Genomic DNA, 27,874 nt, shown 5'->3' with positions numbered 1-27,874 from the left:
AGGGGACCTTACCTTGTCAATATCCATACTTCCACACTTCCATTCAATCTCCTCCCGCCCACCCCCACCCCATCGTCCACACGTGTTATAGGTTGGCCTCCTGCCTTTCTGAGGAGTGGCCCATTAATACCTCAGGGTCAAAGCCTGCGCTTGCCACTCTGCGCTCTGCCTTCATCCCAGCCATCATGACAGGGTTTTTTCCTGGCTTTCTGGTCTCTGTGCTGCTTGTCTTTCAGGAGCAGGGAGTTCATGGGGTCCCTCCTCAGCTGAGAGGTAAGTGATGGAAAGGCATGAGTTTGTAGCTCCTTGGTATTACGTTTGGGCCGGCAGGCAAGGGCAACAGGACACAAGGCAGAGAAGGGAGTTAAAACACAGCAAGGTTTGTGAATGTGGTGTGTGTGTGTATGAAATCCCCCCCCTAGAAAAACACTTATAAGGCTCTCTTCCCTGTTGATGCCTATTTTTTTATTTTGGAATTAGTAGCTGAAATGAGAGCACACACACTTAGATCTAACAGAGCATCAGTGTTCACCTTTCTCCACTACTTTAACAAAGAAACATTCTTCTACTGTAGCTTTTTTCAGATTCCTAGTGCAAGAGACATCATTCTTGATTAGTTCCTTCCAGTTTGGAATGAGTCAGGTGCCCCGGTGAAGGAACATCTTTCTAGAAATTAGTCTATTTAGCTAAGGTTACAATCCTAGCCCCACTTACCTGGGAGTAAGCTCCATTATATTCAATAGGGCTTACTGGGTAGACATGGTTAGGATTGTGCTCTAAGTGTCTCTTCTAGGTCTACTGTCCTCAAATTTTCCATTTATTCTGGAATAGTTCTGTTAAACCCTGGAGTTCTTAGGGCCTGTCCAAATAACTGTATAATCCACAATGTAATTGCTTTGTGCAGTGATTAATTCTCCGTGGTCCATACAATGCTGCAAGGTGTTGCGGATTTTCACACTCACAAATCCGCATTTGAGATTCTTTGGAAAAAACTGGCTTGCTTTCCTAAAGCAGAAATTAATCGCATTACCTTCATGGAGTTCGGATGCAATGCCTCAGACTTTACTTAAATGGGCATTCCGGGGGCGGTCCATGGGCGTTTCCCCATCATTTTCCAAGTCCCTTCTCTCCTTCCCAGCCAATAGCGCATTCGCATACCTGCACATGTGTGTTGAAATGCAGATTCAGCACAACACGGGGTGGGGGTAGGAAACGTCATATTATACTGACCAATTGGCTCATATGGGCGGAGTGACAGGCGGAGTGTCGGGAAAAACCAAAATGAAAGTATTTCACGTCTGGGCGCAAAAACTACAGATTTGTTAATATTGAAAACAGCAAACAAACAGCCAAGGTGGGGACTCTCCGATTACAAAGCGAATATGGAAAATGTGGATTATTGATGTGAGTTTGGACGGGCCTGAGTCCAATATAGTCTTTTCACTTGAAGACTGAAACCTTACACAGCAATGGTGCAATTAGATAACTTTGTGCTCTGGACTTATGATCTTGTGGGGTGGGTACCCCTCCTCTTTAAACAAAGGTCACATCCACACCATAATGCACATTTAACACACATTTAAAGCACATGGCTGCCCCCAAAGAATCTTGGCCACTGTGGTTTACTCCTCACAGAACTATAATTGGCAGCACCCTGGACAAACTTGATTCCTTGGGGGCAGCAATGTGATTGAAATGTATAGTGTGGATGTGACCAAAGTGTGTATTACTCCACTTCAAAATGTAATAAGCGAGCCCTGCTGTGTTTAGGGACCCTCCTGCTGAGTGGGGCCCTGGTCCCTGCTCCAAAGCCATATGATCATAAGCTGCCTGATGTTAAGTCTAGCTCAGTATTGTCTATGCTGATTGGCAGTGGCATTCCAGGGTTTCAGGCATGAGTATTTTCCTTAGCTCAGTGGCAGGGCATCGGCTTTGCATGCAGAAGGTCCTATGTTTAAATCCCCAGCGTCTTCAGGTAGAGCTGGGAGAGACCCCTACCTAAACCCCTGGAGAGTCACTGCCCAGTCTTGTTGGGAGATGCTAGGGATACAATATGAGTCCTTCTGCATGTGCTCTACCACTGAACTGCAATTATCTTTTGGCCTGATCCAGCAGAGTCTTATGGGGTAAGGTGTGCAATTAAAAGAGCGTTGGATATTGTTGTCTTTTACTCTCATGCATTTGGAACAGCATCCACATCTGGGATGGATTCTGTGGACCAAGGCCATTGTTTAAATGACAGCTAAATGGGCAACAGTCTCAGTTCTGCAATTTGTGGTTTGAATGTTTGCCTGTTTGGGACATAGGTAGTTTCTCAATGCAATAGGGCATTCTTTATTCAACAGTTATTCTACAGAGACAAATGTAATTGCCCCCATGTTTTTTGGTCTCTCTCTCTCTCTCTCTCTCTCTCTCTCTGTTATTTCCAGAATGATAAATACTAGTTATAATCTAAGAGATGGAAACAAATTGTTGATGTGGAACCTTTAGGCTTCAGTGTTATTCAACGCCATATTTTCTGTGAGAGAGTAATCAAGTATTATTGTATCCACTAACCCTTGACTGGGATAGATTTCTTTTCTGCCATGAGTGTGAATGGAGATCCTGTGTAGGCTTTTATGTAATTATCAGTTTATAATACAACAAAACACCAGTGGTTGTGATTGCATGGGATATAAACATCAAGGAAGCATTTAGTTTTGGGAACTCTATCACATTTCCACAGCACTCAGCATATTGTTACTGTGGAAATGTCAGTATTTCCCTAGCTATGAGGGCTATTGCGATTTAGAGTAGTTGCATGCGTGTCATGGATACCTACTGGACAGTGTGCATGACACCATTGATCATGAACTGATGAGTACAACTTTCCCTCCATCTTACAGGGAAGGGCTATAACTCAGTAGGAGAGCACTTGCTTTGCATGCAAAAGGTTTTAGGTTCAATCCCTGGCATATTGAGGTAGTTCTGGTAAAAGAAACCCTGAGAGCCTGAGAGCTGTTGCCAGTCATTGTAGGCAATGTTGAACTAAATGGACCAGCGGTCTGACTCAGTGCAAGGCAGCTACTTATGCCATTTTAAAAGCCTTCAAAGGGGACTTATATGTAGTCTTTGACTAAGGCTTCTTCAGATTTTGCTTTGAGATAAGCCATTTTAGTCAATGTGCAAGTTGCTGTCTTGAAGGCTCCCCTCTCCTCTCTGGAGCACATAGCAAGTGGTAGGGGACCTGTGGTCTCCAAATGTTGAACTCCAACCCCCATCAGACCTAGCCAGCATAGCCAATAATAATGGGTGATGTGAGTTGTAGTCCAACAATGATTGGAGGACCGTAGATTCCCTACCATTGTCCTAAGTTTATAAAAGGAACATAGGAAGCTGCCTTATACTGTCAGAGCACTGGTCCACCTAGTTCAGTATGACTGGCAGCAGCTCTCCAGCAATTCAGAGAGGGGACATCTGCAGTCCTACCTGAAGGCCTGGGACCTTACCACTGAGCTACAGTCCTCCTCACTGAGCTACAATCCTTACAGATGATGATGACTGATGATGATGGCAATGTGGGAAACACACCCCAATGACTTCAAAGGAATTTACTCAGGGTGTTTCTAGATCAGGAATGGGGAATCTGTGGCTTTCCAGATGTTGCTGGACTACAACTACCATCACCCCTGACTTTTGGCTATACTGGGTAGGGTTGATGGAAGTTGGAGTCGAACAGCACAGGTTCCTCAACCCTGATCTAGATGATCAGCACAAAGAATCCCCCACTTACGTTTTAGATTCTGAGAGATTAGTCCTGTAACACTTACTCAAAAGCAGTAAGAACCTAATGAATGTAAGAAATGCCACCCTGCATGCATCACATGTGGGAGTTTTGCTTTCAGCAGTGGCCAAACATATGTCTCTGGCTGCTCACAAGCAGAGTATGATAATGAAGGCAATCTCCTGTCCTCAGATTCTACTCAGAAGAATGCTGTCTCTGAACATGGAGATATGTAGTGCTCATGGCTAACAAACATTGCTAATTCAGGTTAGAAGCTATTACCACTTCTTGTGGTAGCCAGTGTCCTTAGTTACAGGGGTGAAGTATGGGCAAATTTAATGATGGTGATGTTCATGCTTTTTTTTTTAACCGACAAGACTACAGGAGCACTTCCTTCATTCCTTTTGACTTCATAATGATGCCATATGATGACATCTGAAGCCAAATCAGAGTGAAGGCAATTCTTCCAACCAAGAAAATAAAGCCAAAATAATCTATCCAAATCAACCAAAGCATGCCCATGTGTTTACTTCTAGTACACGTTGAGGACTATGTTGTGAATGATTGTAAAAATTTGCCCCAATTATCTTGATTTGGTGTACTTAGTGGATCAAATAGTAGAAAAAGGATGTGTGCTTTTTAAGATCAAGTGGAGTAGGATCCTAAAGGTGCAATCCTATAGCCATTATATACATGAGACTCAATACCACTGAACTCAATGGGACTTACTTCTGAATTAGGATTGCCCTATCCATCTCCTTCTTCTGAATGTTTGAAAGTGGTCTTCACTTTTCCCATGCAGGTGTCCAGTGTAGGACAAGACCTACAGACCTGGTCTTTATCGTTGACAGCTCCCGGAGTGTGCGCCCCAATGAATTTGAGCAAGTCAAGGTCTTCATGTCCCAGGTCATTGAGTCGCTTGATGTGGGACCAAATGCTACTCGGGTTGGCATCATCAATTATGCCAGTGCAGTCAAGAATGAGGTGTCTCTCAAGACTTATCGTACCAAGGCCAGTCTGCTGCAAGCGGTTCATAAGATTGAACCCCTCTCCTCTGGGACCATGACAGGCCTAGCTATCCAGTTTGCAATCAACAGAGCCTTCAGTGAAGTTGAAGGAGCCCGAGTGAGATCACCAGAGATTAACAAGGTATTAACACTGTGTAGGCTTGTAAGAACCTTTGTTCCACTTATATGCTTCCAGTTGTTTGCTTTCTGTCCTTTCTTGAAAAATAGAATAGCCTCCCCCCAGTGGAATAAACAGCCTATATATTCCATTTATGGTTTATATTTGGTTAATTTTAAGCTGTATCTGGGGATGGTGGACAAAACTGATTCAGTTAGTATTTAAAGGTGAACCTACCTACTTCACAGTTCCTGAAACAATGTGCAAACTGAAACACAGCCATCTTTTGAAATTCAAACTTTTCTGAATTTTGCAATGCACTTCTCCATATATTAGGGTAAAGTATGCATAAAATGCATATTAGTGAAAAAAACACACAAAATGCATTATATTAGAGAAAATTGCTTTGCAAAAATGTGTGTATTAGGCAAAATTGCAAAAATGTGTATATTAGTAGATTCGCACTAAAATGCTGATATTTTTCATGAGAACTTTTTAATAAAAAAATGCTAACTGATGTGGAAATGTGGAGAACTGAAAATGAGAAACTGAGAGAAACTGAAATGGATAGATTTGCTCTTCTCTAGGTGCATTTGTATACTGCTTAGAAACTGAGCTATTAAGCAGTATATAGATTCAAATATAATAAATTATATAGCAAAAAAACCCACACAAAACACCCATGCAAAGCAACTTCAAGGAAGAAACTTTTACTTTCTGCCTTTCATTGCAGAACATAAGCTTGGAGAAATAGGAAATAAAATAAAATATAGAATCTCTAGGGAGCAATTTTGGATAACACTTTTGTGGAAAGCAAGGAAAGGGGAATCTCCCAGGGAAAATCCCTGGAGAGAGATATCATTTCATGTTTGAATGACTGCTTGCATTCATTCATTTCATTCCACCCTTTTGTCCCCACAGTGGTCCCCACCATAGCACTTCTGTTTTCCAGTTACCTAATTATTTCCTGATTATAGCTCACAGTAGACTCTCCCTGTCAAAAGCAACCTGGATTTACCTTATCTTTGATGGAGATGTAGGTAAAAAGTATGCCAAAGTCAGGCTGCAACTATGCTCGGGCTTTTGATTGGACCCTTTTCTGTCATGCCAGTTTTGTTAGGGGAGGGATGTAGTTCAGTGACAGAGTACATGCTTTGCATGCGTAAGGACTCATATTCAAACATACGTAGAAAGACCTCCACCTGAGATCCTGGTGACAGAGCCAGTGCTACTGGAGTTGACTTTGGATGGGGAACCTGTGACCCTCAAAATGTTTCTGGATTCCATTTCCCATAATCCCTGACTATTGGCCATGCTGGCTGGAGCTGATGGGTGTTTGGAGTCCAAAAATATCTGAGGGACCACAGGTTCCATATCCATGGAGCAGACAGACCAATGGTCCAACTCTGCATAAGGGAGCTACACATGTTTCACTTTTCTAAAAGGACTGAAAGAGGTTTCGGTGCAACTCTGAAATGTTATGAAATTCAAAACACCAAAGAATTGGCAAAAGTAGATCTTCCTGATGAGCTCAGCTGAGCAGTTTAAATTGCAACCTCTCCACATGAGTACAAATTTTCACATCAATATGGCATTAGCCATGCCAAAATTCAAAGACTTTTTTAGGCCACAATCACTGGTTTTTAAGCTGAAGAAGTCCAGTCTCATCATTAGCATTTGGAGTACTTTTTAGAAGTTTGTTTTATACAAGTTATCACATAAAACTTAATGCTGGTAGAGAGAGAGGAGAAAAAACAGGGCAGGCATGGAGTGATAAGCTAGGAAATTGGATAAGATGAAACAGGAGCTATTGCATAGGGCCAAATTGGGTTATTTTAATGGTGTGAGGAACTACCATATATGGGTTATAAAAATAGGAATGCAGGAAGCTGCCTTACATTGAGTCAGACCATCAGTCCATCTAGCTTGGTATTGTCTACACTGCCTGGTAGCTGCTTTCCAGGAATTCAGGCAGAGGACATTCCCAGCCCTACCTGGGACTCTTTTGCATGCAAAGCATGTGCTCTGCCACAGAACTACAGCCCTCCCCCAGATGGAATGCATTCCCACAAGAGGCAGTGATGGGCACCAACTTGAATGGCTTTAAAAGAGGGTTAGACAAATTCGTGGAGGATAAATCTGTCATTGACTACTAACCCTATCTCCACTGTTGGAGGCAATATGCTTCTGAATACAGTTGCTGGAAACCTCAGGAGGGGAGAGTGCTGTTGCGCTCAGGTCCTGCTTGCAGGTTTCCCATAGGCAACTGGTTAGCCACTGTGAGAACAGGATGCTGGACTAGATGGGCCTTTGGTCTGATCTAGCAGGCTCTTATGTTCCTATTTGCATGCAGGGAAGGGATCACCTCCCACCCTGGCTTGGCAATTAGAACTTTCCCCCTCTAAGATTAATGACTGTATGGAGGTGATTTTTGCCAGGATTGCATCTATGGATGAAAGGGTTGAATTTCCTTTCCCTGTGAGCCACAGACTCAATGAAAATCACCCTCACACCCACCACTAATTTTGAAAAATCTCAGATGTGGTTGCCAATCATACTATCAAAGTGATATCTGGTTTGGCCCTTCCATAACAAGTACCAGAATGACTAGCCTGGAGGCTGCCATACCTTGTGTGCTCTCAGATGCGTTCACCTTTTTGCTTTTACATTTTACATTGGACATGCCACATAAGTAGAGCCCTGCTGGATCAGGCCACTGGCCCATCTAGTCCAACGTCTTCCTCTCACAGCGGCCAACCTAATGCCTTCAGAAAGCCCACAAGCACAACCTCAGCCCAACAATGATCTCCCCACTTGTGATTCTCAGCAACTGGGATTCTGAGGCATACTGCCTCCAGCAAGGCAGAAATCCTGCAAGAGATTTTATCTGAGGTTTGGGTCACTTTGTACTGTCATCACAAAATGTGTCATCATCCAGATCTTCTGTCAGCTCAGATTTGACCTTTTTATTGATCTTTGGGCAAAAGGGTGGGAACAATTATGTTTACATTCATCTCTTTGGTGATGGCTTCTCTGAAAGGGATGACCTGGTCTCACTGGCTTTCTACTATGGAAAAGAGGAGCAGAAAAATAATCACATGGCTTAGTGTAGGCAACAAAGGTCCCCTTCATACAGATTGGTAGCCCCTTTTCAAGTTACATCAAAGTTGCTCTCTTGAATATAACATTCAGACTCTCTCCCACTGTGATCTGCTTGAACCATCCTGATTCTTATTTTGTTCCTCCTCAGACTCAGAATGTTTAGGTTGATCTTTGTCTAGAACATACTGTGCATTAATATATATTGGGCTTATGAGAGATTCCTACTGGCCAATGCATATATACTTTTAAAATATTTTACTCCTTTGTTCTTTGTGATTACTTTCAGGTTAATGCACTGCCCTTTTTCTTCTACTGCTAACATGAGATGGGGATGCCACAAACCTTGGTTTTGCAAAATTGAAGCATTAAATAATGGGGGAAAGCTAGTATTGACACTGACTCAGGGCTGTTCTTATCACTAGGTGAGTGAAGTGCTTGTCCCAGTCAGCAGGCCTCATAGCCATTCCTCTTGAACCCTCCAGCTGTTTTCTCCGCTGGATGACATCTCTCTGTTGGAAGACAGAGCTATTTGTGCCACACAACCTTTCCTGTACCACCTAGGTTAGCCTGCCCCTCCCTGGTGTAGTGGAGGATACTGTCCTGTCACCAGTGTTGAAGATTCAGTTGGCTTGCGTATGTGGAATGACTGTGTGTGCCATTTTGTTTGCCCCCGGACTCCAGATGTTGCTGAACTACAATGTCCATCAGCCCTAGCAAGCATAGACAATGGCCAGGGATGATGGGAGTTATAGTTCAGCAACATCTGGAAGGCCAAAGGTTCCTTACACCTGGCCTAAAGGGTGAAGAAAGATCCCTGACTGTAGGCTCCCTACAAAGGGCATATGGTTTCCCATTTGTATGGAGAAGCATTACATATATATCTATATCTATACACACATAGGTATGGGAGAGAAATTCAGTTTGGTTTGCATTTAAATGTGAATCTACCTAATTTGCACATCCCGCAATAATGCATAAACCGAAATGCAGCTATCCTTTGACATTTCTACTCTGCATTTCTGCAAAACATGTTTACAAAAATGTACATGCTAGGGGAAAGTGTGCATTGAAATACATTCACTGTTGGAAATAACATAAAATGCATTATATTAGGGGAAATTGCTTGCAAAAATGTGTATATTAGGAGGGAAGCACACTAAAATGCTGATGAATTTTCAGGAGGACTTCATTCATTCATTCATTCATTCATTCATTCATTCATTCATATCCTGCCCTTTCTTCCAAAGGAGCCCAAGGCAGCAAACAACAAGCACTAAGACAATACAGACATCTTAAAACATACTTGAAACAATTCCAGTACAGATGCAGACTTATTTTGCAAACTGATGCAGTAATGTGGTGCTCTGAATTTAAGACTGGAAAAATGAAAGCTGAAAAGTAACCAGAATGGACAGATTTGTCCATCCCTACACACACACAGAGGCATTTCCCATTCACATGCTAAACAAGAGGCCAGAGGGGGACATAACTAGTTGATAGGATTTCACTCACCTCTCCAGTGAGTGTGTGTGTTGGGTTTGTCTGAACCCCCCTACCGTTTCACCAAATGTTGGCATGATCCTTTGTCGGCAACTAGATTAGGCAGAAGGGTCATCAGGTCCTGGAGGCCAACACATCCCATCCCACTCCCCACGATTATCCGGTGTGTGGGATGGGGGATAGGGAAGCAGTAGCTCCTGCTGTTGCCACCACCATCGCCACCACCTCTGCCACCATTGCAGTCTTAAAACTGAGGAATGGAGCAGAGGTGACAGTGGCCAGCTTGGCTGAAAAATGGCTTCCTTTGGATGGGAGGGGAAAGGGAAATAGAATAAAAACTTATGTTGTTGCCTCAGCTACCATCACCTAAACCATCACTAGCTTAAACTAACAGGGAGAAGGGGCATAACTCCAGCTGGCTCTGTGCTTGCTTGGCTAGGGACAGTTCGCTTTGGTTGAGAGAGGAAGGGGAACTGGATGGAAGGAACTGTGTGTTGTTGCCCAGAAATGCTTTTAATTTTTTTCTTTCATTTGATACAAAATGAACGCTGATGACACGCAGCTCTATTTCTCCTTTTCATCCTCTACAGGTGAGTCTGTGGATGTGCTAAACCACTGCCTGACCGCGATAATGGACTGGATGAGAGCTAATAAACTGAGACTCAATCCAGACTAGACCGAGACACTGTTGGTGAATGCCTTCCCTGTTCAGATGGTGGATGTTTACCCTGTTCTAGATGGGGTTACACTCCCCTTGAAGGAACAGGTTCGTAGTCTGGGGGTGCTTTTCGATCCTTCCTTGTCTCTTGAGGCGCAAGTGGCCTCGGTGGCAAGGAATGCGTTCTACCACCTTCGGTTGGTAGCCCAGCTACGCCCCTATCTTGACAGGGATGACCTCGCCTCAGTTGTTCATGCTCTGGTAACTTCTAGGTTGGATTACTGTAATGCGCTCTACGTTGGGCTGCCCCTGAAGACAGTTCGGAAACTTCAGCTAGTGCAAAATGCAGCAGCCAGACTGCTGACAAGGACCAGCCGGTCAGCACATATAACACCTGTTCTGGCCCATTTGCACTGGCTACCCATCTGTTTCCGAGCCAGATTCAAGGTGCTGGTCATGACCTATAAAGCCTTACAAGGCGTGGGACCGCAATATCTTGTGGAACGCCTCTCCCACTATGAACCTACCCGGTCACTTCGCTCAGCAGCTAAGGCCCTCCTCCGGGTACCAACACATCAGGAAGCCCGGAGGACAGTTACACGATCTAGGGCCTTTTCTGTAGTGGCCCCTGAATTGTGGAATAGCCTCCCCGAAGAAATACGCCTGGCGCCTACGCTGCTATCTTTTCGGCGCCAGGTTAAGACCTGGCTATGCTCCCAGGCATTTTAATATGTTTATTTTTATATTTCTGTGGTTTCTGTTTGTGTTTATTATTGTTCGGCTGTTTTTATTATGATATTTTGTATTTTAATCCTTTTGTACACTGCCCAGAGAGCTATTCGCTATGGGCGGTTTAAAAATGAAACAAACAAATAAATAAATAAATAAAAAATAAACTCTCTCTCTCTCTCCAAACTGCCAGGTGAGAAGTAATATTGCTGCCATAATATCATCCCAGCTGCCTTTTAATTTAATATGGCAGGGGTGCTGCATTTTGAAGATTATATAATGTAATTGGCTTCTTTCTAAGTCTAGAGTTGTAGATACAACTCTCCTCTTTTACTCCATAAGAACGCAGGAAGCTGAGCCAGACCATTGGTCCATCTACTGGCTTCTACTGAGCCAGACCATTGGTCCATCTTGGTCAGGATTGTCTACACTGACTGGCAGTGGCTCTCCAGAATTTCAGGGAGGAGTCTCTCCCAGCCCTGCCTGGAGGTGCCAGGTATTGAAATTGAGACCTTCTGCATGCAAACCAGATGCTCTGCCACTGAGCTACGATCCTTACCTATGCTTTTTGGATATAGAATCTACATACATATATATGGATCCAAACTAAGCTTGACTTTGATTAGACCCACTGAAATTAATGGATCTAAGTTTTCCATGCCCATTAACTTCAGTGGGCTCACTCTGAGTATGACTAACACTGGATGCAACCCCACATTAGTAAATCTTCAGATCCATCGATTTAAATGGGAACAAAGTTTACCTAAGTTTAGATCCAACCCAATGAAGTCTGCATCCATTTTGGTGATTTTCAGATCCTTTTATGAAATCCATGCTCCCTAAAGCTTTACTCCTTAAAGCTAAATAAGAGTGATGTGTTGGCTGCATTCTGGTGAAACCCAAGCGTCGATTTTCAAATGGATTATTTTTGAAATGTGAAGAGCTGGTTCCAATCTCCATTTTCAAGTGGAACCTACAGGGTGAGACATTCTCAAAGTGATTTTTTTTTTTGAGGGATAGAAAAGGTGGTGAAATAAAGATATTGTTACATGCAGCAGAATGGGCCTTTCAGCTTGCTGAAAGGAACTCTGTGGACTGTGAGCCCTTTGTCTTTTAGGAGAGTGATAGAACCACATTTCATTTGATACTCCCCCCTTTTAAACCAGCTGAGTTTAAATTTCACAGAGATATGGCCATTAGGTTTGATATAATATCAGTTTATGAAAGGACAATATCAAACATTGTCTCTACTAAGTTGATCATGTGTTCTACTTTGTCCCCCTTGCTTTTAATTTATTTAGAAAATGAGAACAATAACAAGCAGGGGATTATACGGATAATGAAAAATATTATCATTACTGCATCTGATAGCCAATATATGCAGTACTCCTACCTAGGCAAATATATAAGAAGTGGCTTGTACAACATATTGTTGTTATTATTTAAATTTGTATCTTGCCCTTCGTCCCAAAAGGAACCTAGGGCAGCAAACAACAAGTGATAAAACAACAAAAACATCTTGAAAACATATTGAAAACATATTGAAAGGGTGTAAGGGGAAACCCTTTAACTTTGGTGGCTTACACATTTAAATCACATTAAAATGTAAATGTACTGCCTTCAAGTCGATTCCGACTTATGGCGACCCTATGAAGAGGGTTTTCATGAGGCTGAGAGGCAGTGACTGGCCCAAGGACACCCAGTGAGCTTCATGACTATGTGGGGATTCGAACTCTGGTCTCCCAGGTCATAGTCCAACACCTTAACCACTATAGTTCCTCAGATATTTAGTGGGTTAAATCACATACCACCCCACTAAATATCCCAGGAACTATAGCTTGTTTATGGTGCCAGGAATTGTAGCACTGTGAGGGGTAAACTACAGTTCCCAGCATTCTTTGGGGGAAATGCACTTTAAATATATAGTGTGTGCCCAGCCTTTGTGGCTTTCCCCCACTCGATTTGTTAAATAAATAGCTCTCTCTTCTGGCAAACTAGAGACATTGCACTGCATGGTATGATGCTTTATCAGTTTTAAGGAGCAAAATGCAAGGTACACTGCAGCTATAGGTAATGAAACACCAATCCCCCTTCTCTCTTGGAAAGTGCCCTGGGGTGTGTGTGTGTGATTACATGTAAGAAGGGATGGGACAGAAGGAAGTCCTTCATCCCTTCCCAGTTGCCAGTTGCTTTTAACCTGAAACTCACCCTTCAGATGCTTTTATCAACTCTGATTTCAGAAGGTAAATATGAACTGCTGAGAGTACTTTCCAAGAAATAAAAAGCCATGAGACTGAAGTATAATTAGTCCCACTGACCTCAGTCAGCTGCCACTTGCTTGGCTTCTTACTTACAACTAGTCAGGGGGTGGCTTTACCTGACATTGGCTATGGCTTCACATATTGGTCCCTCTGCCTTCTGCCCTACCAGTCCCAATGAGCACCAGCCACCACTGAGTATAACCTGTAGTTTATCCCTAAGGAGCCCAGAGACAAGCAACGTGGCTAAGCGAAGTGGGGGTCTTGCATTTAACAAGTATGGTTTGGTTTGGTTTGCGTAGCATTTACATTTGTATTTGGTAAGCCTAAATCATTGGCATTCTTCAAGCATGTGACCAGTCCTGTTTCCAATACTCCTAACATAAAATCCAGCATATGAATATTGCCCACTTTTTCTCTTGTCTTCAAAGGTTATTAGGACTGCAATCCTATGCACTCTTACATGTATGTAAGCCCCACTGAGTGTGCTGTAATGCTCTCATTAAAAACATTGGGTGGTATTCAGTGCTAGTCCTACTTAGAATGGACCCATTGACATTAATAGACATGACTTAGTGAATACAATCTTAAATATAGTACCTCGAGAATATCTGTAATAGTGAGTGTTCCTGTCAGTGTGGACTCCATAATTTACCTGACTGATTATTTATAGCAATGGTTCTTAACCTTTTTGCGGGGTCATGGACCCATTTGAGAATCTGATGAAAGCTATGGATCTCCATAAATAAATAGATAAATACCATTTATTTTATCGCATTGGATTTTGTGTGTGTGTGTCTGGTTCATGGACCTCCTGAAGCCCATGGGGTTCACAGGTTGAGAAGCCCTGGTTTTAGGGAATAAGATGCTTGGTTTCAATTAGAGGTTGAGCTAGTTGAGTAGGACACCTGACTCTAATTGCATGGCATGCTTCAAGATGGATGCTATCAAAGTGAAGGCAGAATTAAGAAGTGGTGCAGCTGGACAATCTATTGAATTGTCACTCTCTAATCCACAGGTGGCCATCATAGTGACTGATGGGCGCCCCCAGGATGGGGTGAAGGATGTTGCTGCGAGAGCACGAGCCCTTGGGATTGAAATTTTCGCTATTGGTGTGGGCCGTGTGGACATGCACACTTTGCGGCAGATTGCCAGCCCGCCTCTGGATGACCATGTGGACTATGTGGAGAGCTACAGTGTCATTGAGAAGCTGAGCAATAAGTTTCAGGAAGCATTTTGTGGTACGTCCTATAAAGATCAGCCAAAAATCACCCTTCCCAGTAGCTCACCCTCCATTCACTCCAAGGGAAAGAGTTAAAAGAAGCCAAACAATCCTACCCGGAGATGAAAAATGCCAATTAGGCAGGGCAATTTAAAGTGGAAGAAATCAGTTGGGGGAAAGCGTCAACAACATCACTGGGCTCCCCTCCCCATTGCCCTGTTTTATTGCCCGTAAAGGCTGATTATGGCTTTTTTTAAAAAAAAAATGATGTGGGGGAAACATGGAGCTCTACACAATGTGCAGTTTACGACCTCCCACTTAAAAACACCCCCAATCATGTCTGTGTGTGGAGTCTTCCCCTCCCTTGGCATTTTCCCAGTTAAACTGCCCTCCCTCTGAAGCTGCTGTTTGTTCCACAAGGAAAAACATAAAGGACCTATTCAGTACTATTATATTCCCCCTGGTAACTGCAGCTTCAGGAAATTGCTTTAATTAGGAAAACTGCATGGGGGGGAGCATTAACCCCATTCTCCAGGCCAGTCCTGAACTACTTGGGTCCAGGATACCTTAGGGACTACCTGAGCCTCTGTATCATCATTGGGGGAACACTGTTAATTGTCCCCAATATTACAGAGGCCCAACTAGCTTCAACTAGGGCATTTTGTGTTGCTGGTCGCAGGCTGTGTGGAACACTCTTTCAGCAGAGATTTGGCAGGCGCTCTCACTTTTGATCTTCAAGTGTCTCTCAAAACCCTTTTTATGCCGACAGGCCTTTGTAGTTGTTTATGGCAGTGGCCCTCCAGGATTTCAAGCAGGCATCTCTCCTTTTGTCATAGGCCTACACCCCAGGTATTTTAAGCATGCAGCAATGTCCCTGCTCTCCTAGAAAAATATTGGAAACAGCATCTACATGCCCAGATCTCAAAGCAAGGAGACCTGAATTATGAGCTCTTCTATGAATTTTTCAAAAAAGAAAAAAGGAAGGTAGATTTGGATTCTATTTGTGCACTATACAATCCTGTACACTTAATATTGCATAATATTGTTTTACAGCTGTGTCAGACCTGTGTGCCACTGGAGACCATGATTGCCAGCAGATCTGTGTCAGTACAGGGGCTTCCTACACCTGTGCATGTAAAAGGGGGTTCACCCTTAACACTGATGGGAAAACCTGCAGTGGTAAATAATTATGTTTTCAACTTGGTTCATTCCAAATCACACTGAATATATGCAGATTTCTGCTGCAGAGTAGGTGTTTTGTCTTATTCCATGGAAGACACACATGGCTGTAAGATTTGAACAGCATCTTTTACTTAACAACATCTGCCATTACTGGTTGCAACAGAAGCAAGGAGGAAAGGTGAAAGAGAAACTAAACTCACAACGCAGAAAGTTCACAACTTCCTACATTCAGTAACCCTTTAGTGGCCTTTTCCTCTCAGTACAGTGAGTATTAACTGTTGCTCATTCTAACAATTTCAACATTCAGAGTGTGCCACCTTGCTGATCTCAGTCTCATCCCAAAGTTACACAAGGGTCCTTGTGTAACTATGTATATATATACCTGGGATGTTTTATTGCTTGTTATATTCCTGCTCTCAACTTCTTGGGGCTTATCTGGAACCATATTCCTAATTTTTGTTTTTGCCACCAGCAGTTTTGAGTGCCATGATTTAAGAAAGATGTTGTGGACCAGGAGTGGGACACTTTTGTCACTCCAGATGTTGCTGGACACCAAATACCATCATCCCCAATCAGCATGGCCAATGGCCAGGGATGATGGGAGTTGTAATCTAACAACATCTGGAGGGCCAGAGGTACCCCACTTCTGTAGCAGACAAATTGGAATGAGTTCCGAGGATATCAGTGAGGATGGTCAGGAGTATGGAAAACAAACCCTATGAAGAAAGGGTGGAAGAACTGGATGGTTTTAGCTTGGAGAGGAGAAAACTGCAGGGGGACCTTCACATAGGTCTGTCACCTAGAAGAAGGCAAAGATTTGCTCTCTGTTGACCCTGACAGAAGGACTAGATCTAATGGGCTGAATTAAGGAATGGGGGAGAAATTCAATTTTATTTGCATTTTCATGAGAAACTAACTTGCACTTCCTGAACTAATACATGAATCAAAACTCAGCTATCTTTCAAAATGTGTGCTTCTCTGACTTTTGCGATGCAGTTCTCCAGCCAAACAATGTGCACAAAAAAATTACAGAGATTAGAGAAAATAACACACAAAAATGCCTCTTATTAGGGGACATTGCAGGGACACAATCTTTCAGGGGAAGAGATGGCCCTACATGAGTGAGCAGAGAAGGGTATAGCTTAGTGTTAGAGCACCTGTTTTGCATGCAGAAGGTCCCTGGTTCAATCCCCCACATCTCCAGGTAGGGCTGGGAAAAGACCCCTGCTTGAAACCCTGGAGAGTTGCTGTCAGTCAGTGCAGACAACGCCAAGCTAGATGGATCAATGGTCTGACTCAGTATAAGACAGCTTCCAATGTTCATATGATAGCCAATATGGTGGCCTCCAGATGTTTTTGACTTGAACTCCCAGCAGCAGCAGCCACCATAGCTAAGGTCAGGAATGACGGGAGTTGTAGTCCAAGAAGATCTAGACATCACCACTTTGGCTACTCCTGCACTAAAGACTTGAGTGGCACAATCTTACAGGGGAAGAGACTCCCTCTATGAGGGCACCATGTCGGCTGTCATAGGTACATAGAAAGCTGCCTTATACTGAGTCAGACTATTTGTTGATCTAGTTCAAAATTGTTTACATTGACTGACAGGGGACCTCCAGTGTTTCAGGCAGGAGTCTTTTTCAGCCTTACCTGGAGATGTAAGGGATTGAACCTGGGACCTTATTTATGCAAAGCAGGTGCTCTGACACTGAGCTGTACAAAACTTGTGTCCGTCTAACTTTCCTCTGAGCAGACCAGTGACATTGCTCTTCTCCTTCTTACGCTATAATTTTTCATTGGATTTCTGTGTGCTGGGAGAGTTGTAGTGAGGGTGGATTAGGGATCGTACCAGCAAGAAGGTGATACAAGCAGCCCATTCTTAAAGGGCCATGGGCCTGCTGCCTGAATGTTCCGTCCAGGGCAGCGTGACGCCTCCCTTCACCCCCAGCATAACTGCATTGCTGGCGTCACTTCTGCAATCCTTAAGTAACCTTCCCTGAGGGTGTCCAAAGAGCCAAAAAAGCAACAGGGAATACGGATTGGCCAGTTTAAAACTTTGCGCCGGCTGTCATGGGCAGAACAAGGTGTCCACTGAAACACAGAAGTTCCTTGAGTAAACAAAAACCTAGCCAGTGGCTGAACTAGGAAGAGAATCTAAGGGCTCAAACACAACTAACTCAGTTTCAGAAAGCTGACACTTGGGAAGGCTCCATAACACCTCCCCCTCCCACCCAAAGTAGATTGAATCGGTCTCTAATGTCTCTACTGCATGCCAGTTAAAATCCCTCTCAATTTCCTTTTTGAGGATATATGGTCACCTTCTTGAACAGCCTAAGAGAACACACAGAATACTTTTAAAGCTGACGCTTACATAGCCTTGGAGGCTCCCTTGTGCTATGTGTATCTGAATGTCTCATTGTTAGGAGAAAGGAAGGGTCAAAGCAGATGAGATATCATCAGCATTTCCATGGAAGTTAATACCAAACTCAGCTTCTCCCTGATCCAGATTTGGACCCTGGTGTAGTGTTAGAGGGCTTTAACAGTATAACACAATACAAATATTATTATATAGTAAGGCTTTAATGCTCTGCCCCCCCTTCTGAGGTCCCATCTGGATCACATCCCATCTCAGTGCTTGCTGTTTGTATGGGAAGTAAAGCTCCCATTTCCACCAATGGAAGCTTTCATTCCAATACAAAGAGCAGGCACATTCATGCCCCCCATCCTGGACTGGGAATGCAGAGGGCAAAGGGTTACAGCTCCCCCCATATAACTAGCATGGATTGGGACCCACATGGCTGCTATATACCTTTCTTAAAAGAACAATACCCCCCATTCATACATTTTCTAATTGTGACAATGGTTGAAAATGAACTGCCTTCAAGTTGATTCTGACTTATGGCGACCCTATGAATAGGGTTTTCATCGTAAACGGTATTCAGAGGTGGTTTTACCATTGCCTTCCTCTGAGGCTGAGAGGCAGTGACTGGCCCAAGGTCACCCAGTGAGCTTCATGGCTGTGTGGGGATTCGAACCCTGGTCTCCCAGGTCACAGTCCAACACTCAAACCACTACACCGCACCGGCTCTCAATGGTTAACACACCTATTTTGTGCATAAGGAAGGCATTTTGATGTGTATTGGCATTCTGGCTGATATAGATTTAGATATGCAGTATTGATTCTGCATAGGAAGCTGCTTTTTACTGGGTCAGACTGGTCTATCGAGGTCAGCATTGTCTACATAGAGAGGCAGCAGTTTTTCAGGGTTTCAGACAGGGGACAGTCCCAGACCTACCTGGAGAAGCCAGGGACTGAACCTGATACTTTCACTTGTGCTCTACCATTGAGTTACAGTCTCAGTGGAGCAAGAATCTCTTTAGATCTCATGTGTAAAAAGCAACCTTAGATGCTCCAATGAGCTCTGAATTTCTCAACAAACTCCCAGCTGAGATTTGTTCTCAAATATATTTTTATTAATTTTAACTGTTCAATAGATAGAACAAAACAGAAAGTACAACAGGTTATATCTGTCAGAGGTTACTTAGCGACATAAGTCTAATTTTTCTCTTACTTAGCTATCATTAGAAGCTAAAATGATGAAACTGAGGTTATCATACTTTGGACACATAATGAGAAGATGTGATTGACTAGAAAAGACAATAATGCTTGGAAAACAGAAGGGAGTAGAAAAAGAGGAAGACCAAAGAAGAGATGGACTGGTTCCATAAAGGAAGCCACAGACCTGAAGTTACAAGATCTGAATAGGGTGGGTTATAACATATGCTATTGGAGGTCGCTGATTCATAGGGTCACCATAAGTCGGTTATCATACTTTGGACACATAATGAGAAGATGTGATTGACTAGAAAAGACAATAATGCTGGGAAAAACAGAAGGGAGTAATAAAGAGGAAGACCAAAGAAGAGATGGACTGGTTCCATAAAGGAAGCCACAGACCTGAAGTTACAAGATCTGAATAAGGTGGTTTATAACAGATGCTATTGGAGGTTGCTGATTCACAGGGTCGCCATAAGTCATAATTGACTTGAAGGCACTTAACCAACAAAGCTTGTCTGAAATCTTCTAATTTTTTTGTTGCAGTCCTCAAGACAACACGTCTCTCCAAAAAGAATGTTCGGAAATTTGCGCTTCAAAATTGTTACAAAATTGTCACTCCCACAAGAGGCAGCGATGGCCGCTAACGTAGATGGATTTAAAAGAGAATTAGACAAATTATTGTAGGAAAAGACTGTCAGTGGCTACTAGCCATGATGGCTATGCTCTGCCTCCATAGGTGCAGGTAGTATGCTTCCAAATATCAGTTGCTGGTAACAGCAGGAGGAGAGAGTGTTCTTGCACTCAGGTCCTGCTTGTGGGCTTCCTATAACGGACATCTGGTTGGCCACTGTGAGAACAGGATAATGGACTAGATGGGCCATTGGCCTGATCCAGCATGCTTTTGTTATATTTTATGTACAAAACTATGAAGCAAATGACTGAAGGTGCCTTATGTTAGTTGTGCTTTTGTCCAACTGAAATTAGTCATGTTAGTCATGGGGGAGAAATTCAACTGCGTTTGCATATAAGAGTGAACTTACCTAATTCACACTTTTTGAAACAATATGTGAACCAATGATGATGATGATGAAATGGGTATTTCAACTCCTGCTTTTTCTGTGTGGTCTTTTTCTTACCTCTCCCCAGCCTGCAGTGGAGGGGGTGCCACAGATCTTGTCTTCCTGATTGATGGGTCGAAGAGTGTGAGGCCGGAGAACTTTGAGCTGGTGAAGAGGTTCATTAATCAGATAGTGGATTCCCTGGAAGTGTCAGACAGGAATGCACATGTGGGCCTGGTGCAGTACTCTAGTTCAGTAAGGCAGGAATTCCCGCTGGGGCAATACAAGAACAAGCAGGACATCAAAGCCGCAGTGAGGAGGATGGCTTACATGGAGAAAGGCACCATGACTGGCCAAGCTTTGAAATACCTAGTGGACAATTCCTTTGCCATCTCCAGTGGTGCGAGGCCTGGAGTACCCAAGGTAGCAATTGTATTTACTGATGGCCGGTCACAAGATTATATCAATGATGCTGCCAGGAAAGCCAAAGAACTGGGTAGGCTTTCAGAATTTAGTACCACTGTTTTGCAATGGCCTTACTAAGACACAATGGGTTGCATCCAACATCAGTCATACTCAGAGTAGACACACTGGAATTAATGGACACGAGTAACTCTAGGTCCATTCATTTCAATAGGTCTACTCTGAGTATGACTAATGTTGGATACAAGCCGATGGTTTCTTAGACCAAGCATGACTGCTATGTCTGTATGCTCAGTTTACCCCATCCCCCCTTCTAGCTCTTATGCACCAGTTTCCAGAACTTCAAGGGTTTATTCCAAGTTTATTAAGTTGAATTGCAGGGCCGGAGGCCAACGCAAGTAATACAGTAAAAATACAATACAAACATGATATAAATACAATAATTTATAATCAAACAAGGGGAATTAAAAACGTGCCTAGATGATATTTGTTGAGGCGATGTGATTTGCCCCAAGTTTTCTGGCTGCTATTATAAAAAGGGATACATTATGGGTTACTTCTCAGGTATGGTCAGCCATTAAGAAAATAATTTTTTCATCAGGTGAGATAAGCCAGGGAATGTCTAGCCATTTCTTAAGGAATCTAGATCTTGGTTGGATATATATTGGGCAATAGAGCAATACATGAGGGAGGTCCTCCAGTGTTGGAAGGACGATTCAAGATGGCGGTGATATGAGAAGCTCCGTTCAACTCTCTATCCTCTGCCTCACATAAAGTTTGTATTAAAGTTCCTTAATTGGAACATTTTATTTACTATCCCCTCTCTGTTGAAGATATCTGGGAAATCCGAGCCCAAAAGCTGTGGGGGTATTTCTCTGCTTAAAAGAAGAGCTCTTTATCAGCGTCAGCTATAATCGGCTGCAGCTCCTCAATCTAACATAAACGCAGTTAATGCAAAACAAACAGGAACGTAATTGGAACATGATAACACTCCAAATTCCAAGACACAGCCTTTAATTATAAAATTCCCTTCAAAAGGAACGTGATTTGTGGCTCATCTGGAAAAAGGAGGGTTTATTAAAGACACTTTCCCATTCTATCCAAAACAGTAAACTGTGTTTTAATTGCTACGTTAGATTAATTTTGAGTATTCTTCTACCTCTACAATACTTTCTACCATTATCCACCCTTGTTCATCACTTGAGTTCTTGTGCCAATAGCATATTCAACTAACTGGTTTGGTTCAGATATAATGATCTCAGTCTAATAAACATGGTTTGTTAGACCAAAAATTAGTATTTTGTCTGTGTGCTTCCCTCCTTTTTTCATGCACTGGGATTCAAGAGTTCTCAAGTTTATTAAACCACAGTTTCCCATTGTATCCAAATCAGAAAACTGTGGTTTGATCTCTGTTTTCAAAGTGGGATATGCCACCAGGGTCAGATCCTAGTTTGTAAACAGAGATTAAACCACAGTGTGGCCCATTTTGGATTTAATGCTAAACATAGTTTAGGGCTACATGAATGAGCAAAAGCAGCACTTAGGCTCACACGCTCTCCCATCTTCTCGCAGCATGGGTGTGAAGAGATTAGAAGGAACTGCCTTCCGATTTAAACTAACCAGAATTAGTTTAAGATCTGAACTGGGGAAACTCTGGTTTGTTGACAAGCCCGGATCAAAAACCAGTTTGATTCTCATTCATATCATAGTTTAAACTAGCCATCGGTCCCCTAGTTCAGATGCAACAGAAAACTCTGGTTAGTTTAAACCAAGAAGCAGATGCCAGAGGAGGAGAGGCGAGCATGTGAATCCAAACCAGATGTTTACTTGTTTACATACTGCTAACCCATAATTTTGTGTGGGTTTCTGCAGCTTAGCATAAAAGTCTTGGTTTTTGTTTCACAGAGATGACAATTAGAAGATTAGCAATTATTGTTTGTTTCAGGTTACAAGATATTTGCTGTTGGAGTAGGCAATGCTGTTGAAGATGAACTTAAAGAAATTGCCTCAGAACCAGTGGCAGAACATTACTTCTATAGCGCTAATTTCAGAACCATCAAACAAATTGGGAAGAAACTACAAAATAAAATCTGTGTTGGTAAGGATGGCTACGCATGATACGTTTACAGCACAATTCTGTAACCCATTACCCTGGCAAATAAATTACAATGTGGGCCATAATCAAGCTGAGCAGACCCTAGCCAGCTGGGGAGGACTAGCCTCAGAGGGAGGCAATGGTAAGCCCCCTCTGAATACCGCTTACCATGAAAACCCTATTCATAGGGTAGCCATAAATCAGGATTGACTTGAAGGCAGCCCATTTCCATTTTTTCGTGGTGTCTGCTATGGCAGTATAGCCTGGCAATACCTCAAACCCATGTGGTATGTTGGCCGGGGGCAGTATGGGCTGCAAGAGAAATCCATCTAATTTATCCTTCCCCAATTTGCTGGCCTCCAGATGTTTTGGATTACAACTCCCATAATCCCTGACCATTGGCCATCATGGCTGAGGCTGATGGGAGTTGTAGTCCAAACCATATTGAGGACAGGAGCAGGTTGAGGAAAGCTCACCCAACTCAGCTTGTTTCTCCAAGAAAGGATGATGGAGGAATGGTGTTGTCTATATTGTTCAAGCCCTATGATCCTGGTGGGAAAAGATGATGCCAGCATCTTCAACTTACAAAGAACTGGGGGAAGGAGGAGAGGCCTGGTGGACCTTTCTCATCTTGGAGGAAGCCACCACTACTGCCTGCTCCCCCATCATTGCTCTTAAAGTGAGCTTTTCTCCTTGGGAATGGGGACAGGTTAGCAAGCAGAATAGTGAATCAGGCCTTTCAAGCATTCAAAACCTTCCTTGATGGTAATCTAGTTTTAAATGGATTCTCAAAGAGTCCCATTAATTTTCAGGGTTAGTCCTATCTATCACTAAAGACATCACTATATTTAAAGCAGGGGTGGGGAGCCTCAGGCTGGAGGTCGAATGTGGCCCTCTGGGCCTCTCATTCTGGCCCTTGGAACTCTCCTCAAGTCACACCCTTCCCCTCATGCCACATCCCTCACCTGTCCTGAACTGCCCATTTGATACTGTGCCACGTTCAAGGTTCCAGTTTTGGTGTACAAAGTCCTATACAGCTTGGAAGCAGGATACCTGAAAGACCGTCTTATCCCTTATATACCCAGCCGATCACTGCGCTCTGCAGGTGAGGGCCTCCTGCAGACACCATCATATCAGGAGGTCTGTTCTGCACAACATGGGAAACGGACCTTTAGTGTTGCGGCACCTACCCTGTGGAAGTCCCTCCCTTTAAATATTAGACAGGCACCATCTCTGTTATCTTTTCCACACCTATTTAAGACCTTCCTCCTTCAACAAGCCTTTTAAGTTGAGACCTTATCCCAGTCTGCTTCTGTGTTGGAATTGCTTTTTAATATGTTTTTAAACCTTTTAAAAAAACAATATGTTTTTTAACCTTTTTTAAAAAGATGTCTTCAAAGCTTTTAAAAATGTTTTTAATTTTTTTTGTTTTAATGTATTTTAAAGTCTGTTTTTATGATGTTTTAAAGTGTTTTTACTGCTTTTGTTTGCCATCCTGGGCTGCTGCTGAGAGGAAGGGCGGGATATAAATCAAATAATAAATAAATAAACTGTGATAACATCTCTTGCCTACCTGGATTGAGAGATGTGTGTATATGTGTATGTAGACTTTTGCGGGGCTAGAATGTAACCACTGTACAAAGATTAAAGTCACCTTCGTTGTTCTGCCCACTTGTGGCTGTGGCTTCACCCACCACTGGCATGGAGCCCCTGAAAGGTTGTCCATGGTGTAATGCGACTCTTGAGATGAAAAAAATTCCCCATCCCTGATTTAAGGTCTCAAAGAGGCTGTTGCTTTCTGTTCATTGGGAGAAGAATGCTTCTCATTCTTTTGTGTACACCGCCCAGAGAGCCTTTTTGGCTTAGGGCGGTATATAAATAAAATAAATAAATAAATAAATAAAATTTGTCTCCCAGCTATTTGCTGGGAGGAAGATGTTCCGTAAGCTTCCATTGATGCCCAACCAGGAGAACAATCTATCCAAAGATTAGCTCACTGAACCTGGCTTTGTTTTCTCTTCCTCAGAAGAAGACCCTTGTGAATGTGAAGCTATTGTGAAGTTCCAGACAAAGGTAGACAACCTCATAAAAGCACTGACACGGAAACATATCCTTTGAGAGCTATTTGGAAAAGAGCCTATAAGGGTGTTTTCTTTTTGTTATCGAAGGAAGAACCCTGGGCCACTTGGTGAGCCACCTGCAATGGAGGCCAGTCCATTAGGGCAAGTGGGGCACTACCTCAACAACCTCAATCTGTCCGCCAGCCCTTCCCCCACCTGTTTGCTTTCTTACAACTAGTCTGGGGGATAGCGGCACTACCTGACAGCTCTCTTCCTTAGTCTCAGGGTTGCCTTTGTAGAACGTAGGGAGGAAGAAGGAGGGGGGACCCCAAGATGCCAAAAAAGGAGAATTACTTGATTAAGAAATCCAAATCGGTTTATTAAAAAGAGAAAAGAAGCCCAATGCGTTTCGGCCACTCTGGACTTGGCCTTCGTCAGGGGCTAAAAAAAAAGAGTGGCCGAAACGCATTGGGCTTCTTTTCTCTTTTTAATAAACCGATTTGGATTTCTTAATCAAGTAATTCTCCTTTTTTGGCATCTTGGGGTCCCCCCTCCTTTTTCCTCCTGTAGTTTTGGATGCCATCCACTTTTGCTGTTTGTAGAACTTAGCAAGGAGGAGGAGGATGGGGACAAACCAGAATTAGTTGGCTCTGCCTCTGTTTGGCTCGGCCTCCACCTACTGTTTGGCCTGCCTGTGTTCTGCCCCAGCAGTCTCAATCTGCCCCAGCCACCAACGGCTACCTGCCTGGTGGTGACCCTGGGTAATCAAATAGGAGGCAGAAGGATAATCCTGTTTTTCTTGGGAGGCTGATCGGTTACAAAGTAGGATGGGCTGTTTGGTCTTTAATACTGGTGTGCAAGAGGAGAGTTTAGCATTTCTAGCTTTCTCAACTCTGCATAGCAAGTGGTGCCTACCAAAATTCCCACTCCCCATGAGAGACAGAACAAGCAATGGTACCCCTTGCAAATCGAAGGGAGTTGGCTGGGGCTTAAGGCAGAAAGCACTCCGTCAGATATGTGACTTTGTTAAAGCCTCCTTACTTAAACCTCATTGATTAAAGAAGGGCCGTAGCTCATTGGAAGAGCATTTACTTTGCATGCAGAAAGTCACTGGTTCATTCCCAGACAGGAGATGCATGAAACCCTGGAGAGCCGCTGCCCATCAGTGTACACAATACTGAGCTAGATGGGCCAATGGTCTGACTCAATATAAGGCAGCTTCTTACATTTCTACAAGGAAGGGTCATTTGGCCGATGAATAAGTGGAGCACCTTTCTTCCGATGAAAGGCTAAACATATGAAACGTTTTGCAATGCATTTGTACGTATAGTGTCGGCTTGAAAATTATATTACCACTACTACGGATCAGCCACACCCCCACATCTTTACATGCTAGACAGATAATCCAATTTGCAGCTACACACATATCAGTCACAGGGTTAATTGCATAAATTAACCAGACGATTTCTATGCACATAGGTGCAGTTTAGATGATCCCTCTCTATGTACACAATTAAGAACGTCAGAAGCATTGTGTGTGTGTGTGTGTGTGTGTGTGTGTGTGTGTGTGTGTGTGTGTGAGAGAGAGAGAGAGAGAGAGAGAGAGAGAGAATTAATTCTCTCCCTCCTTTTCTCAAAAACGCAAGAAAGCAGGGTCCTCCAAGAAAACTGACTGGCAGTAAATTCAGGATATGCAGAAGAATGTAATTCTTCACACAGCACATAATGAATTGATTGCATTCACTGCCACGAGATGCAGTGGTAGCAGTGACTGCAATGGGGGCTGGTCCATTATGCTGAACAGGGCACCGCCTCACCAACTCCAGCCTGCCCTCAGAGAGCCCCCCACCTGTCCACCTTCTTACAACCAGTCCAGTGGGTGGTACTGCCTTTCTGCCTCCTCCTCCTTACTCGCAGGGTTGCCCTTGAAGAACTCAGTAGGGAAGAGTAAGGGGATGAGACTAGAATGTGTTGGCTCTGCCTGTCATTGGTTCTGGCTCCACCTACTGTTGGGCTCCCTTTCTTCCTCCCTACCAGCTGCAATGTGCACCAGCCACCACGGAGCGACTGGCTTTGATCGCTTAAAAGAGATCAGGCAAATTCATGGATGATAGCTCTAAATACAGTTCTTAACCATTTTATTTTTAAAATGATCTTCACTGCATTTCTATCCCATCGTTCTTTCATGAAACTCAAAGCGGCATAAAAATGGCATCCCCAAGTAGTTAAAAATGAAAACAACAGTAGTGTTATTGCTGCCCGATGTGTTTCAGGTGACAGTCAGTTTGCTACACCGATGAGAGAGCAGCGTGAGACTTCCACTAGATTGCCTTTGATAAAGGGTCTTTGTCACCCGAAACGTGTCTGGCAGCAATAAAACTACTTTTGTTTTCATTTTTGGCTGTTTGCTGGCTAGGCACTTGGAGGGTTTTCCCTCTTATAGTCTGTGGTACATTTGGGGTGCCTCCCTCCTTGCTTTCCTGTCCCCAAGTAGTTGCCTCTTCAGGGATGGGCTTTGCATGCAAAGGGTCCCAGTTTCAGTCCCCAGCATCTCCAGATACAGCTGGCAGAGACCCCTGTCTTGAAACCCTGGAGAGCTGCTACCAGTCAGGGTAAACAAAATGAAGCTAGATGGACCAATGGCCTGATTCAGAGCAAGGCAGCTTCCTGTGTTTCACCCCTGGTATCTATCTTCAAGTTTCAAGCATTCTAAACCATCATTACGTCTGGGAACCTTTTGATTCATTCAACCAATCCAAATCAGTGTAACCTTTCAGAGGGATTTTATCTCCCTTTCATACGTCTTTGAAATAACCCAGAACTGTTCCTTAACTCCTGCTCACTGGAAGCAGTGACAAAGAAGCTGGCCGCCCTGGAAAACAGGATCACCATTTAAAAAGTGGAATCATTTTTGTCTCTTTCTCAACTTAAAATATTAACACACCAGAAGACTTTGACAAACACAGACGGGCAAGTCTTCTCCAGTGTTGTGTCATGCTTGACGGTCCTAGCAGCTCTTCTTTTTGAGAAGGGGAAAAATTGTGATGGGAAAGTACAGGTCATGATAATGCAGTAGAAGTCCTTGTGTTACCAAACTCCATCAAAACTTTCCTTGCATAATAGAATATGCATATATCAAA

General features: G+C 43.3%; 1 protein-coding gene across 1 annotated transcript; it reads left to right on the top strand.

Moving 5' to 3' along the window:
- Positions 1 to 185: 185 nt before the first annotated feature.
- Positions 186 to 27,874, top strand: MATN1 (matrilin 1). Its single transcript, XM_061597705.1, has 8 exons — positions 186 to 273; positions 4,566 to 4,912; positions 14,154 to 14,376; positions 15,411 to 15,536; positions 20,245 to 20,652; positions 22,525 to 22,677; positions 24,701 to 24,781; positions 27,578 to 27,874. The coding sequence occupies exons 1-8, from the start codon at positions 186 to 188 to the stop codon at positions 27,628 to 27,630; spliced, it is 1,479 nt and encodes a 492-aa protein (XP_061453689.1). The 3' UTR covers positions 27,631 to 27,874.

Source organism: Rhineura floridana, chromosome 15 (assembly GCF_030035675.1).
Source record: "Rhineura floridana isolate rRhiFlo1 chromosome 15, rRhiFlo1.hap2, whole genome shotgun sequence".
In the NCBI taxonomy this organism is placed as follows: domain Eukaryota; kingdom Metazoa; phylum Chordata; class Lepidosauria; order Squamata; family Rhineuridae; genus Rhineura; species Rhineura floridana.
The sequence above is the reverse complement of the archived record's forward strand: the minus strand, read 5'-3'. Positions and strand labels throughout refer to the sequence as shown.

Bases quoted from the DNA above. Each gene is read 5' to 3' on its own strand.
- MATN1 (XM_061597705.1), top strand. From the start codon at position 186: ATGACAGGGTTTTTTCCTGGCTTTCTGGTCTCTGTGCTGCTTGTCTTT. The intron at 4,913-14,153 runs GTATTAACACTG...TCTAATCCACAG, and splicing joins GATCACCAGAGATTAACAAG to GTGGCCATCATAGTGACTGA. The intron at 15,537-20,244 runs GTAAATAATTAT...ACCTCTCCCCAG, and splicing joins TGATGGGAAAACCTGCAGTG to CCTGCAGTGGAGGGGGTGCC.